Source organism: Chiloscyllium punctatum, chromosome 26, assembly GCF_047496795.1.
Source record: "Chiloscyllium punctatum isolate Juve2018m chromosome 26, sChiPun1.3, whole genome shotgun sequence".
Classification (NCBI taxonomy): domain Eukaryota; kingdom Metazoa; phylum Chordata; class Chondrichthyes; order Orectolobiformes; family Hemiscylliidae; genus Chiloscyllium; species Chiloscyllium punctatum.
The window spans coordinates 62071220-62085311 of record NC_092764.1 but is presented as its reverse complement, the minus strand read 5'-3'; the positions used below and the strand labels follow the sequence as shown (position 1 = coordinate 62085311).

Here is a 14092-nt window from a genome sequence, read left to right as displayed (position 1 = left end):
TGTACACCTCTATCAAGTCACCTCTCTCTCTTCCTCTCTCCAGTGTGAAAAGCCCGAACTCACTTAACCTCTCTTCATAAGACAAGCCCTCCAATCCAGGCAGCATCCTGGTAAATCTCCTCTGCACCCTCTCTAAAGCATCTACATCCTTCCTCAAATGAGGCGACCAGAACGGGACACAATATTCCAAGTGTGGTCTAACCAGGGTCCTATGGAGCTGCAGCAAAACCTCCTGGCTCTTATCCTCAATCCCCCTATTAATGAAAACCAAAACACCATTCACCTTCTTAACAACCCGATCAAGTTGGCAGCAACTTTGAGGGATCTATGTCCATGGGCCCCAACATCCTGCTGTTCCTCCACTCTGCCCACAATCCTGTCTTTAAGCCAAAAGCCAATATCACCCGCACTGTCTGTGTCCTCATTGCATCCGGTGATCTCCCCTCCACTGCCTCCAAACTCATAGTCCCCCAGCCCCACACTGCCCGGTTCGACCTGCTCTCCAAGTGGGCGGCACGGTGGCAGAGTGGGTGGCACAGTGGCACAGTGGGTGGCACAGTGGCACAGTGGTTAGCACTGCTGCCTCACAGTGCCAGAGACCTGGGTTCAATTCCCGCCTCAGGCGACTGACTGTGTGGAGTTTGCACATTCTCCCCGTGTCTGCGTGGGTTTCCTCCGGGTGCTCCGGTTTCCTCCCACAGTCCAAAGATGTGCAGGTCAGGTGAATTGGCCATGCTAAATTGCCCATAGTGTTAGGTAAGGGGTAGGTGTAGGGGTATGGGTGGGTTGTGCTTCGGCGGGGCGGTGTGGACTTGTTGGGCCGAAGGGCCTGTTTCCACACTGTAAGTAATCTAATCTAATCAAGGTCCACAAGCCCAATTACCCCGACCAACCCACCGTCTCGGCATGCTCCTGCCCCAATGAACTCATCTTGTCTTACCTCGACTCCACCCTCTGTCGCTCAGTTCAGGCTCTTCCCACCTCCATCCGCGACACCAACCATGCTCTCCATCTCTTCAGCAACTTCCAGTTCCCTGGCCCCCAGTGCTATCTCTTCACTATCGATGTGCAGTCCTTATACATGTTACTATCTCACAAGGATGGACTCCAGGCCCTTTGCTTCTTCCTGTCCAACAGACCCATCCAGTCCCCTCCACCTATACCCTCCTCCACCTCGCCAAACTGGTCCTCATCCACAATAACTTTTCCTTTAACTCCTCCCATTTCCTCCAAATCCAGGGGGTGGCCATGTGTACCCACATGGGCCCCAGCTATGCCTGCCTCTTTGTTGGCTATATCAAACAGTCCCTCTTCAGCACCTACACAGTCAATGTACCCCAGCTCTTCTGCCATTATATCAATGACTGCATCGGTGCAGCGTCCTGCACCCAGACTGAACTGGAGCAGTTCATTGACTTCACCCACAACTTCCATCCCACTCTCAAATTCACTTGGTCCATCTCGGACACTTCCCTCCCATTTCTGGACCTCGCCATTTCCATCTCCGGCGAGTCACCAGACGGATGTTTACTACAAACCCACAGATTCCAATAACTCCCTGGGCCACACCTCCTCCCACACAGTATCCTGCAAGAACTCCATCCCGTTCTCCCAATTCCTCTACCTCTGCCGCATCTACTCGGACGAGGAAACATTCCACTCGTGAGTATCCCAGATGTCCACCTATTTTGAACAGCATGATTTTCCTCCCTCTCATCCAGACAGCTCCCCACCGCACCACCTTCATTCCCCGTTCCACTGCTCCAAACCCCCGCCCCTCCCAATGCAATAAAGGCTGGGTCCCCCTTGTCCTCACCTACCACCACAATAGTCTCCGCACCTAACACATCATCCTTAAACGCTTCAGCCAACTCCAATTAGACCTCACCACCAAGACCATCTTCCAGTCCCCACCCCTCTCTGCCTTCCGTAAGGACCATTCCCTTTGACAATCCTTGGTTTGTGCCACTCTCCCCACCAACCCCTTCGAGCCACCAAGTACCTTCCCCGGTAACCGGAAAAGATGCAGAGCCTGCAGGTACACCAGCCGGTCACCTCCATCCAGGGCCCCAAACAGTCCTTCCAGTTGAGACTGAGGTTCACCTGCCTCTCTTCCAACCTAGTTTACTGCATCAGGTGCTCCCGATGTTGTCTTAGGGAATGGTTCGCCGAACATCGCAACTGGGTCCAAAGGGACTGACTGGACCTCCCACTCATCCCCCAATTTAATTCCCCTTCCCACTCCCTTTCTGACATGACCATCCTTGGCATCGTCCATTGCCGCAATGAAACACACTGCAAATTGGAGGAACAACACCTCATCTTCCACTTGGGCAGCCTACAGGCCAGATGACTCAATATTGGGTTCTCCAATTTCAAATAACCTCCCTTTCCATCCCCCAAATTCCTTCCCAGCCCCTTCCCCTCCCTCCCAGTGCTCCCTGCCACCAACTGGATTCATTCCTCCCATTGACCCAACCAGGTCTTCCCCTCTACCTGTCTTCACCTGACCCTACTTTACAACCTTACCCCCGCCACCTGTTTTATCTGCAGCTCCGCCCCCACCCCACACCCAGTCCCAGTCCTGAAGAAGAATTACTCCCAAAACATCAGCTTCTCGACCTCCTGATGCTGCCTGTCTTGCTGTCTTCTACTTCTAGACTCTTCCTGTCTACCTTGGATTCCAGCATCCAGTATAGCATTTGTTTTGGCTTTAACCCTGTATTCAACATCCAAATTTGACCTTCCTAAATGAATCACTTCTTATTTAACCAGATTTAACTCCATCTGCCACTTCACAGCCCAGCTCTGCATCCTGTCAATGTCTCGTTGTGGTCTGCAACAGCCCTCGCCACGATCCACAACATCACTGACCTTTGTGTCACTGGCAAACATACTAACCCATCCTTCCACTTCTTCATCCAAGTCACTTATAAAAACTACAAAGAGCAGAGGCCCAAGAGCAGATCCTTGTGGGACACCACTGGTCACCGAGCTCCAGGAGCTCCAACTTTCCATCCACGACCACTCACTGTCTTCTTTCGGCCAGCCAATTCTGTATCCAGACGGCCAAAATTCCCGATATCCCATACCTCCTAACTTTCTGAATGAGCCTACCATGGGGAACCTTATTAAATGCCTTACTGAAATCCATTTACAGCACATCCACTGCTCAACCTTCGTCAACTTGTCTCATCACATCCTCAGAGATCTCAATAAGGCCAGTAAGGCATGACCTGCCCCTCACAAAGCCATGCTGACTATCTTTAATCAAATAATGTCTTTCCAAATGGTCATAAATCCTGTCTCTCAGAATCCTCTCCAGCACCTTGCTTACCACAGACTGACTGGTCTGTAATTCCCAGGGATTTCCCTATTCTCTTTCTTGAACAGAGGAACAGCATTCTCCTCCCTCCAATCAGCCTGTACTACTCCCATGGAGAGTGAAGATGCAAAGATCATCACCAGAGGTGTAGTAATCTCATTCCTCACTTCCCGTAGTAACCTCGGATATATCTGGTCTGGCCCTGGGGACTTATCTAACTTGATGCTTCCCAGAATTTCCAGCACATCCATTTCCTTAATGTCAATCTGTTCAAGCTTATTAACTTGGTCCACAATGTTCTCATTATCAACGAGGTCCCTCTCTCTTGATCACAGAAACAAAAGCTCATTTAGGGCCTCCCCGACCTCTTCAGACTCCAGGCACAAGTTCCCTCCATTATCCCTGATCAGCCCTACCCTCTCGCTGATCATTCTCTTATTTCTCATGTAAATGTAGCCCGCCTCTTGGTTTTCCCTAATCCTTTCCCCCAAGGCTTTTTCATGCCCCCTCCTAGCTCTCCTCAGTCCATTTTTTGAGTTCTTTCCCGGCCATACTGTAATCCTTTAAAGCTGTGCCAAATCCTTGCTTCCAAAACCTTCCGTAAGCTTCCTTCTTCCTCTTGACAAGAAGCTCCTCTTCTCTTGCCATCCAAGGCTCCTTCACCTTCCCATTCCTTGCCTGTCTCAGTGGGACAAAGTTATCCAACACTCACAACCAGTGTTCCTTAAACAGCCTTCACATTTCTGTTGTACATTTCCCCCAGAACAATGTTCCCAATTTATACTCCACAGCTCCTATCTAATAGCGATATAATTTCCCCTCCCCCAATTAATTATGGATATTTATAAAATCATGAGGGGCATGGATAAGGTAAGAAACAAACTCTTTTCCCAAAGAGTTAGGGAGTTCAAAACTAGGGCGCATAATTTTAAACTGAGTGGAGAAAGATTTAAAAGGAAGCTGAGGGGAAATGTTCTCACACAGAGGCTGGTTCATATGTGGAATGAACTGTGAGAGGAAGTGGCAGATGCAGGTACAGTTACAACTTTTAAAAATATTTGGACAGGTACATGAACAGGAGGATCACTGTGTTTCCACATTAAAGTTCCCCATTCAGCTCACACAGGTATAATTGGGCTGTGCTGTTTTCACCTTACTGACCTCCAGGAGATTTTGGAGACAGCTCAACAGACAGTAGCTCTTCGATGTGACTGAACCTACAAGTATCCTTTGATTTTCTGTACAATTCTGCCTTTCTGTGTTACATTAGCCCTGTCAGTAGACAATAGCTGTTTCTCTTTCAATAACTTTAATTTCTAATGCACTGAACTGTTCACCTCAAGATCTATTCCAGTCTGTAAACCCGCAGTAAAGTAATGATGAACAAACTGTCCAACATTCCAATACCAATAACAAAAATCAAAAGTGAAACTAAAATTGTGTTCCTCCATTCTTAACACATACTTTAGAAATACAAATCAACTTGAAAGTTATCCACACATCTCCTGCCTGAGAACACAGGTTCCCAAGTGATATTAATATTATTTCCTGAACCTTCATCACTCTGGTAACCAACTGAGTTTTATTATGTATCAAGATTGCCTCCATTTTTTGTCCAGCAGATGTTCACTGAGCAAAGTGATTTGACCTTGTGTCCTTCACCAAGGTCAGTGCTGTTTACTGTATTGACAGGAATGTGGAATACTGCAGCTCAGTGCATACAGGCAGTGGTCACAGCAATGGCTCCATGGACCATCGATCTGGTCAGAAGGAAATAATGTCCAATTCTCTGGCCTTGGTGTTCCACTCTAGGGAAACAGGTTATCCTTCCCATAGAGTTATGGAGGTTGTGGGCAGTCACCTTCATATAAGAGATGTAATCTTGTAAAAAAATACTTGACCGTGGTGAATCAACATGTCACCCAACTCAAACCAGCCAGTGACCTGCTGGTGTCCAGCAGCTCCCACTGCTGCTGGTGAATTCCTGGCTGGTCATTCTAGGCAGTGGCTTCACCTTCATTGTTGCTGTGGCTGGATGGCAAGTCCCACTGCATCGGAGTTTAGGATGGGAAGCCCACAGGCAGATAGACCTCACAGTCTTTGCTGTTCTCCCTCATGGAGGTCTCAGACAGCAGTATGAGGGAGAGGCTGGACAAACACCTCAGTGAGGTCAGAGGGGTTTGGAGACATGACTTGTCAGCTTGGACCTGGAGAAGGCCTTTGGAAGAATATCCAACACCTACTTAATCAACTTGCTCTTCAAATGGGGTTAATGCAGGGATTCCACAATTGGATCCATCTGCTCTGAACAAACATCAGTGGAACAGTTTAAATAATGGTTGGGAATGGGAAAGCTTTCCGATCAGAGATGGAGCCAGGCAGGACTGTCCTCTCTCCCATCCTGTTTGTGTGCTGTATTGAACCATTTACTGAGTACAATAGGAAGGAGGCAGGTGTAGGAAAAGGGAAAATGCCAGATACTGCAGGCACTGAGTTCAAATCATCCCTGCACATGGAAAACATCACTGCTTTCTGCACAGATCCACCGTCAGTGATCAGACTGATGAGAATCTGTGACCAGTTCAAACTGGCTTCAGGACACAAGATCAACTGCAGCAAGAATGAGCTCCTGTTCCTTTTCAGAACTGGGCCAATCAATCCTTTGCCCTTTGCCCTTTGCCCTGTCTGAGCAGACTACCTGAAGGTGCTGGGAATGTGATTCAGAGGAGCCGAGGTGTGTGCTAAAACCTGGAAGGTGTGGGTAACTGTGATGTGACTGAAACTGGGCTGGGGAAGTGACATTCCCTCTCCATTGGAGATAAGGAGCAGGTCATCAGCTGGGAGATACTTCTTCATTTCTCAATGTGCTGTAACTTTGGCCCATACTCCACTCCTGGACAGTGGAGGACACTCAAAACATCTTCCACTTTGTCTGGAGTTCAACAATGGGCCATGTCTGTGGGGACACAGCAGTAGGGAATGTACCCAACACCCACCTCAGCCCAATATAAAACAAAGAACTGTGGATACTGGGAATCTGAAAGAAAACAGGCAAGTGCTGGAGAAACTCAGTAGATCTGGCAACATGTACAGAGAGAAAAACAGAGTTAATGTTTCCAGTCCAGTGATCCTTCTTCAGAATTGCTGAGTTTCTCCAGCACTTTGTGTTGTGTTTCTGATTTCCAGAACCCAGAGTTCTTTGTTCCAGATGACTGTGGTTTATCAGGTCAGGTTTCACTCTGAGATCTGATGTGTCCAGTATCACCATCAGCTGGGATTGGAACACAATTAAAGTTTCCTGGACCTTGGGCGTTCTGTATATCCAGAATGTTCCCATTTGGATTCACTGTAGTTGATCTTGTTCTGATCCCAGCTGGAGGAGAGAGGGTACTCCCTGTCAGATCCACCCTGTCCACCCAGAGTCTCACTGCCTCTGCATGTTGCTCTCACCGTGGTTCAGGTGAGGAATAGACCAACGCCAGCTCCTTGTGGGATGTGCCTCAGTGGGAACAGATAAACTCATCTCCCGGGAATGACTTTATCAGCTAACAGCCTGAGATGGAGCCAAATGTGGACAGGACTGACACCACCTTCAAGGCCCCTCATTTCCTTACCCTGTCTGACTGTTCCCAGTCTATCTCCATTCCCTATCCCACCTCTGCCCTCCCCTGAATTCCTTGTGTATCCCTCCACCCCATTGACCCCATTCCCCCAGCTCCCCTCACTGCCACAACCTGGCCATTCACAATGCTCCATGCCAGCTGCCAGCTTTCTGTCCCTCTCCCTTGTGCCATAACCAAGAGAAAGTGCTGCCCTCAGACCAAACTGCAGAAACCTGCCGCTGTACATCACCGGGAAACAAACATGAACCGGGCTCACCAGATTCTCACACACTGCTGACTGGGTCTTCAAGGAGGGACTGGGCTTTTATGTTAATGAATATTCATGGGATCCAAATATAAACCAAGTACGAAGCACCACAGTCTGGTGTAATACCTGACAAACTGTAAACACACGGCTTTATCTCAACACCACAACCTGTCATTGGGAAATACAACAATTCATACCCGGCCTAATTCAGCCACACTCCCAGCACGTCTCCTCAGTTCATCAGAAACGCCAGATTGGACGGATAACATTAACTCTGTTTCTCCCTCCACAGATGCTGCCAGACCTGCTGAGTTTCTCCAGCACATTCTGATTTCATTCCATTTCCTGCTCTTGCAGGTTTCATGAGATTCCCTTGACATTTTTGTTCTTGCTGTAAACCAGGCAGTCAGTCTGGGCGACTGTCCCTCGGGAGGCTGGACAGAATGATGGAAATGTCTCTCTCCAGGGAAGATCATGAGGAGCTCCACCTCCCCAGCCTTGTCAGGTCGGCCTGGGCAGCCATCCTACAACCCAAAGGACTTAACATTGAGTTCCTGAATCTCCAATAACCTTCCCACCCATCCCCCTGCTCCCTTTCCAGCCCCACCTCCTTCCTTCCATTCCACCCACTGACCCTTCCTTCCAGCTCCCAACTGGATCCATCCCTTCCATTGACCAATCAGGTCGAACCCACTACCTGTGTTCACCAATCACTGCCTCACCATCCTGCTACTCTCCCCATCCCTCCCCTCCCCTCTCTCTATCTGCAGCTCCCCCTCCCCCCCATCCCCACATCCAGTCCTGATGAAGGGTGAGACCTGAAGCATTGACTTCTCCACCTCCTGATGCTGCCGGGATTGCTGTGTTCTTCCAGCCTCCTGTTTGTCTACTTGGTCAGGTCCTTCACCCCCTGCTGGGCTCCCTGCACCCTCCCCATTTCCCTATTAATATCGAGGCCCCTGTCCCAACCATTTACACTGAATAACATCCTGATTGTGGACATACTGCTATCCACAGGTCTGGATCAATAATATCATAGAATCCCGACAGTGGAGAAACAGCCCATTTACTAACCAGTCCACACCGACCCTCCGAAGAGTATCCCACCCAGACCCATTCCCCTACCCTATTACTCTACATTTTCCCTGAATACTGTACCTAACCTTGATATTCGTGAAGACTATGGGCAATTTAGCTTGGCCAATTCACCTAACCTGCACATCTTTGAACTGTGGGAGGAAACTGGAGCACCCGGAGGAAATCCTCGCAGACACGGGGAGAATGTACAAGCCCCACACAGACAGTCGCCTGAAGCTGGAATCGAACCCAGGTCCCTGGCGCTGTGAGGCAGCAAATCACTGAGTTACTGTGTCACCTTAATCTCCTGTAGTTCAATGTTTGGTGAATAAACAGATTTATTCTCGCGGTATATCGAAGGAGATGGGGTGGATCGGATATACTCAGATGATGTCATGATGTTTGTAAATGTAAGATCTTGTTCAGGTGAAGCCCAGGAATTAAAGCCTGCCTTTAGCTGAAGTGAGGAGGAGCCATGTCAGAAATACTGGAGACACAGCAGGTTCCAGATAAAGAGAGAATAATCCCCAGATTCATCCACAAAGGGAATAACAAACAGAAACACTGACAGTCTGGAATCCAGATCAATCCAGATTCAGAGGGAGTGGGTTCCTTCCATTACCTGGATGGAGGGTTCGCTCTTCAACTGAGTGACAACGGCCCTCCCGTTCCTGGCCATGGGTGATGCAAATGGCAAAAAAATCCGAACAGCAGTGAACTCCACCCGACCATCAGGGCCCACCTGCACAATGACAATAAGATTGTTTGAAATAGTTTCCATCGTCTTTTACTGAACAAGCCACTGACAATGTAACCTTGTTGTTTAATAATTCCATGGTGACAGGTTGAACGAGGCAGAGAGTGGGTTTGAAGGGAGTTGATGATCTGTCACTCCAACCTTCACTCTGAATGAGGGATATGATTTGGAGGAGTTGGTGTTGGACTGTGGTGGACAAAGTTAAAAATCCCACAACACCTCGTTACAGTCCAACAGGTTTATTTGGAAGCACTAACTTTCGGAGCGCTGCTCCTTCATCAGGTGGTTGTGGTGTAGGATCATAAGACAGATCACAGAATTTTGCTCTTAATCTTGTGTCTTACAATCTTAGACTCCACAACCACCTGATGAAGGAGCAGCGCCTCAGAATGTTAGTGCTTCCAAATAAACCTGTTGGACTATCCCAGCATTCCACAGTTCATCTGTCTTTCAGGAATGTTTAATGGGAATCAGACAGAAAATGCAGTTTATGGACTTGGAGCCTCCCTGAACCCTCTGTTTTTAATGATGGTGCCCATCTTGGTGTTGGCACTAGGAGCGGGTGCTGTTCCCACACAAGGAAAAGGCCCAATGGTGATCGGACCCGGGGGATGAGGGACATGCTGAATGGATAAGTGGGAGTGGGTAATGAGGTGCCAATCTCAGTGTTCCCTCACTGAAAGACAGGGCCTGGCACCATCTCAAAAGAACTTTTCATCCTGTGAGCAGAGCGATCTTGTTCATCAGGATCACTTGGCTGATTTCCAACTGCCCTCTGAAATGGCCGAGCAAGTCACTCAGTTGTGTCAATCGCGATAAAGTCTCAGTTGGACAGCAGTGGGTCAGGAAGGCAGCTCACCACCACCTTCTCAAAGGGAATTCCCAACGGGCAAGAAGTGCGGACCTCGCCAGTGACACCCGTGTACCAGGAATAAATTGAAGGAAATAGTTTAGGATGAAAACCTGGTCCATGTTTTCTGTTAACCTGGGTCTAAAAAGACAAGTAAATGAGGGAGTTTTGAATATGATGTAAAAATCATTAACTTTTGTCATGACTCTGGGAATAGCAGAGTTTGATTTCCAGTCCATTCCCCCCGTGAGGTGGAACAGCAAAGAGAGTGAGGGGGCATTGAGCTCCTGTGTCACCACTGGGCACACAGAGATTCACAACAGGCAGGGCAGGGCTGGGAGGAGGGGATCTGAAGCCCTTACCCCCTGACTGTTTGTGTTTTCTCAGACACGGTTGAGCTAAAACCTGACAAAAGGTGATTTTGGAAAGACTGTGTTTCGGAGCAATGACAAGGCTAAGTGTTCCTATGAGAAAGGCAAGAAGGGGTAAGATAAAGGAACCTTGGATGATGAGAGCAGAGGAGCTTCTCGTCAAAAGGAAGAAGGCAGCTTCCGTAAGGTGGAGGAAGCTAGGGTCAAGCTCAGCCCTAGAGGATTACAGGCAGGTGAGGAAGGAGCTCAAAAATGGTCTGAGGAGAGCCAGGAGGGGATACGAGAAAGGTTTGGCAGGAAGGTTTAGGGAGAATCCAAAGACATTTTACACATATGTGAGGAATAAGAGAATGATCAAAGAAAGAGTAGGACCGATCAGGGATAGCATTGGGAACTTGTGTCCAGAGTCTGAGGAGGTTGGGGAAGCCCTAAATGAGTTTGTTGCTTCTGTCTTTACGAAGTAAAAGGACCTTGTCGTGAATGAAACCATAGAAGAGGAGGTAAGCATGCTGGAACAGATAGAGATTGAGGAAGCTAATGTGCTGAAAATTTTGACAAACATTAAGATTGAAAAGTCACCAGCATTGTCCTCGGCTGCTTTGGGAAGCGAGAAATGTGATTGCTTTGCCACTTGCGAAGATCTTTGCATCCTCGCTCTCCACCAGAGTCATACCTGAGGACTGGAGAGCGGCAAATGTAATTCCTCTCTTCAAGAAAGGAAATAGGGAAATCCCTGCAAATTACAGACCAGTCAGTCTCACGTCTGTCGTCTGCAAGGTGTTAGAAAGGATTCTGAGGGATAGGATTCATGACCATGTGGAAGAGCATGGCTTGATTAAAGGCAGTCAGCATGGCTTTGTGAGGGGAAGGTCATACCTCACAAATATTATTGAGTTCTTTGAGGATGTTACCAGACAAGTTGATGAGGGGCGAGTGGTGGATGTTGTGTATATGGACTTTAGTAAGGCATTTGATAAGGTTCCCCATGGTAGGCTTGTTCAGAAGGTCAGGGGATACAGGGAAATTTAGCGGTCTGGATATAGAATTGGCTGGTTGACAGAAGACAGCGAGTGGCAGTGGAAGGAAAATATTCTGCCTGGAAGTCAGTGGTGAGTGGTGTTCCACAGGGCTGTGTTCTTGGGCCTCTATTCTTTGTAATGTTTATTAATGACTTGGATGAGGCGATTAAAGGATGGGTTAGCAAGTTTGCAGATGACACAAAGGTTGGAGGTGTCATTGACAGTATAGAGGGCTGTTGTAGGCTGCAGCGGGACATTGACAGGATGCAGAGATGCGCTGAGAGGTTGCAGATGGAGTTCAACCTGGAGAAATGCAAAGTAATGCATTTTGGAAGGTTGAACTTGAAAGTTGAATACAGGATTAAAGACAGGATTCTTGGCAGTGTGGAGGAACAGAGGGATCTTGGTGTGCAGGTACATAGATCCCTTAAAATTGCCACCCAGTTGGACAGGGTTGTTTAGAAAGCATATGGTGTTTGGCTTTCATTAACAGAGGGATTGAGTTTAAGAGCCATGGGATCTTGTAGCAGCTCTATAAAACTTTGGTTAGACCACACTAGGAATACTCTGTCCAGTTCTGGTCGCCCTATTATAGGAAAGATATGGATGCTTTGGAGAGAGTTCAGAGGAGGTTTTCCAGGATGCTGCCTGGAATGGAGGGCTTACCTTACGAAGAGAGGTTGACTGAGCTCGGATTTTATTCCCTGGTAAAAAAGAAGGCAGAGAGGGGACCTAATTGAGTTGTACAAGATAATGAGAGGCATAGATGACAGCCAGAAACTTTTTCCCAGGGCCGAAATTGTTTACAAGAGGGGTCATAGTTTTAAGCTGTTTGGCAGAAAGTATAGAGGGGATGTCAGAGGTGGGTTCTTTATGCAGAGAGTTGTGAGAGCATGGAATGCGTTGCCAGCAGCAGTTGTGGAAACGAGGTCATTGCGGATATTTAAGAGACTGCTGGACATGCATCTGGTCACAGAAATTTGAGGATTCATACATTAGGTTTACCTCACATGAGGATCAATGGTTGGCAATATTCCAACAGTGGCCTAACCAATGTCATGTACAGCTGTAACATGACCTCCCAACTCCTTTACTCAATACTCTGGCCAATAAAGGAAAGCATACCAAACGCCTTCTTCACTATCCTGTCTACCGGTGAGTCTACTTTCAAGGAGCTATGAACCTGCACTCCAAGATCTCTTTGCTTGGCAACACTCCCTAGGACCTTACTATTAATTGTATAAGTCATGCTAAGATTTGTTTTCCCAAAAGGCAGCACCTCGCAATTCATTCAAACTAAGGATGTGACTTCAGCCCTGTTCTGCATGGTTGATTGTTAATACCTTCAGGATCACGAATCAGAGAGATCACTGCTCTACAGATGAACAAATTAACTGCTGACTCTGCTAGCACATAGATCTTTTTCACTTTCATCCTGAGCTTTCGAATTGTTTTTCCACGCACACACACACAGACACACGCACACATACAGACACACACGCACACACACACACGGACACATACACACACACACACAAACACACACACACAGACACACAGAGACACACACAGACACACACACACAGACACAGACACACACACACACAGACACACACAAACACACACACACACACAGACACAGACACACCCCAACACCAACTCTTGCTGCTTCCACTCCCATCCAGCTATTCAGCTGTGGGTCATCACCCCAACACACTACAACAGACTCAATCACATTTTACAGCAGAAGGTTCTCCATAATAGCTACAGGACTGACAGAATCAGTGGGGACAGGACCATTTCATTCACAGAGGGACCTCTGGGAATATGCTGAGAATCATGGGGACAGCTGGAACAGAGCCCATGGCTTCATGAGGGACATTAAGGATGACGGTGAGTAACTGCCTCTGCTGCTCTCAATCCCCTCCTCACTCTCACCCTGAGATGGGGAATCAAATGAAAGCTGCAGACTGTGGGACCATGGATCTGGTGCTTTCCTCTGCCTCTCCCTCCAACATCCCAACCCTCCCGTTCTGATTTGCTGCTTTTAGATTCCCAGGAACTGCCGGCTGGGGACCTGCTCACAGCCGTGAGGAGGTGGAAGTTCAAACCCAGGTCACTGGTGAGGGGGCATTGTAACTTGATCTCACAGGTGAGCTGCCAGGGGAAATGGGTACCTCGTGTGCCAACTCCATGGAGGGCAGGTTCTGCTGCAGGGAACACAGATGGGGACATTAATGGGAGACCTACAGAAGGAGGTTGATGGGAATACACACTGAGATGCTTGGAACATTAGCAGGCCATGTCAGACAGCCTATCAAAGGGCATGGGGAAGCTCAGTCCCAATGTGACAGAGGGCACTGTACAGAGCTTGGATCCCATCATTTCCCCCTGGGCCAGTGGGAACCAGCTCCTTGAGTGCAGCAGCTGACAGGGCAGTGATCCAGTATCTGTACTCACTGTCTCAGCCTCTGCTGAAGATCAGACAGAAGCCAAGAAACCCCTCAATGCTGCAGTGTGAGTTCAGACTGAGGTTGTGCTTGGTCCCATGCAGGCTCAGACCTGCTGTGAACATGACTGTGGATCCCAGTGGGCAAAGGGGTTTGCAGGCTCTTGGAGCAGGCCAGCAGCTCATCCTCCAACAGATCACTAGGGATCTGGGGATGCTGCCAGCGGGACTGGCAGAGGCACCATGGAGCATCAACCTGCTGCCCTCTCTCAGGGCGACAGCATTTGTCCTCTCACTGTGGCCACTCCACCAGTCCCCTTGCTGCTGTCCCTTACCCTGTCAGTCCAGACAGCTGCTGTCTGTTGTGAGATGGT

At 48.4% G+C, this 14092-nt stretch overlaps 1 protein-coding gene across 1 annotated transcript in view; it reads right to left on the bottom strand.

The window, feature by feature from the left end:
• Positions 1-14092, bottom strand: part of LOC140496209 (uncharacterized) — a 132669-nt gene that overhangs the window by 90636 nt on the left and 27941 nt on the right. The window contains exon 5 of the mRNA XM_072595707.1: positions 8895-9014. Coding sequence (XP_072451808.1) covers positions 8895-9014 — 120 coding nt within the window. The remainder of the gene's footprint in view (positions 1-8894; positions 9015-14092) is intronic.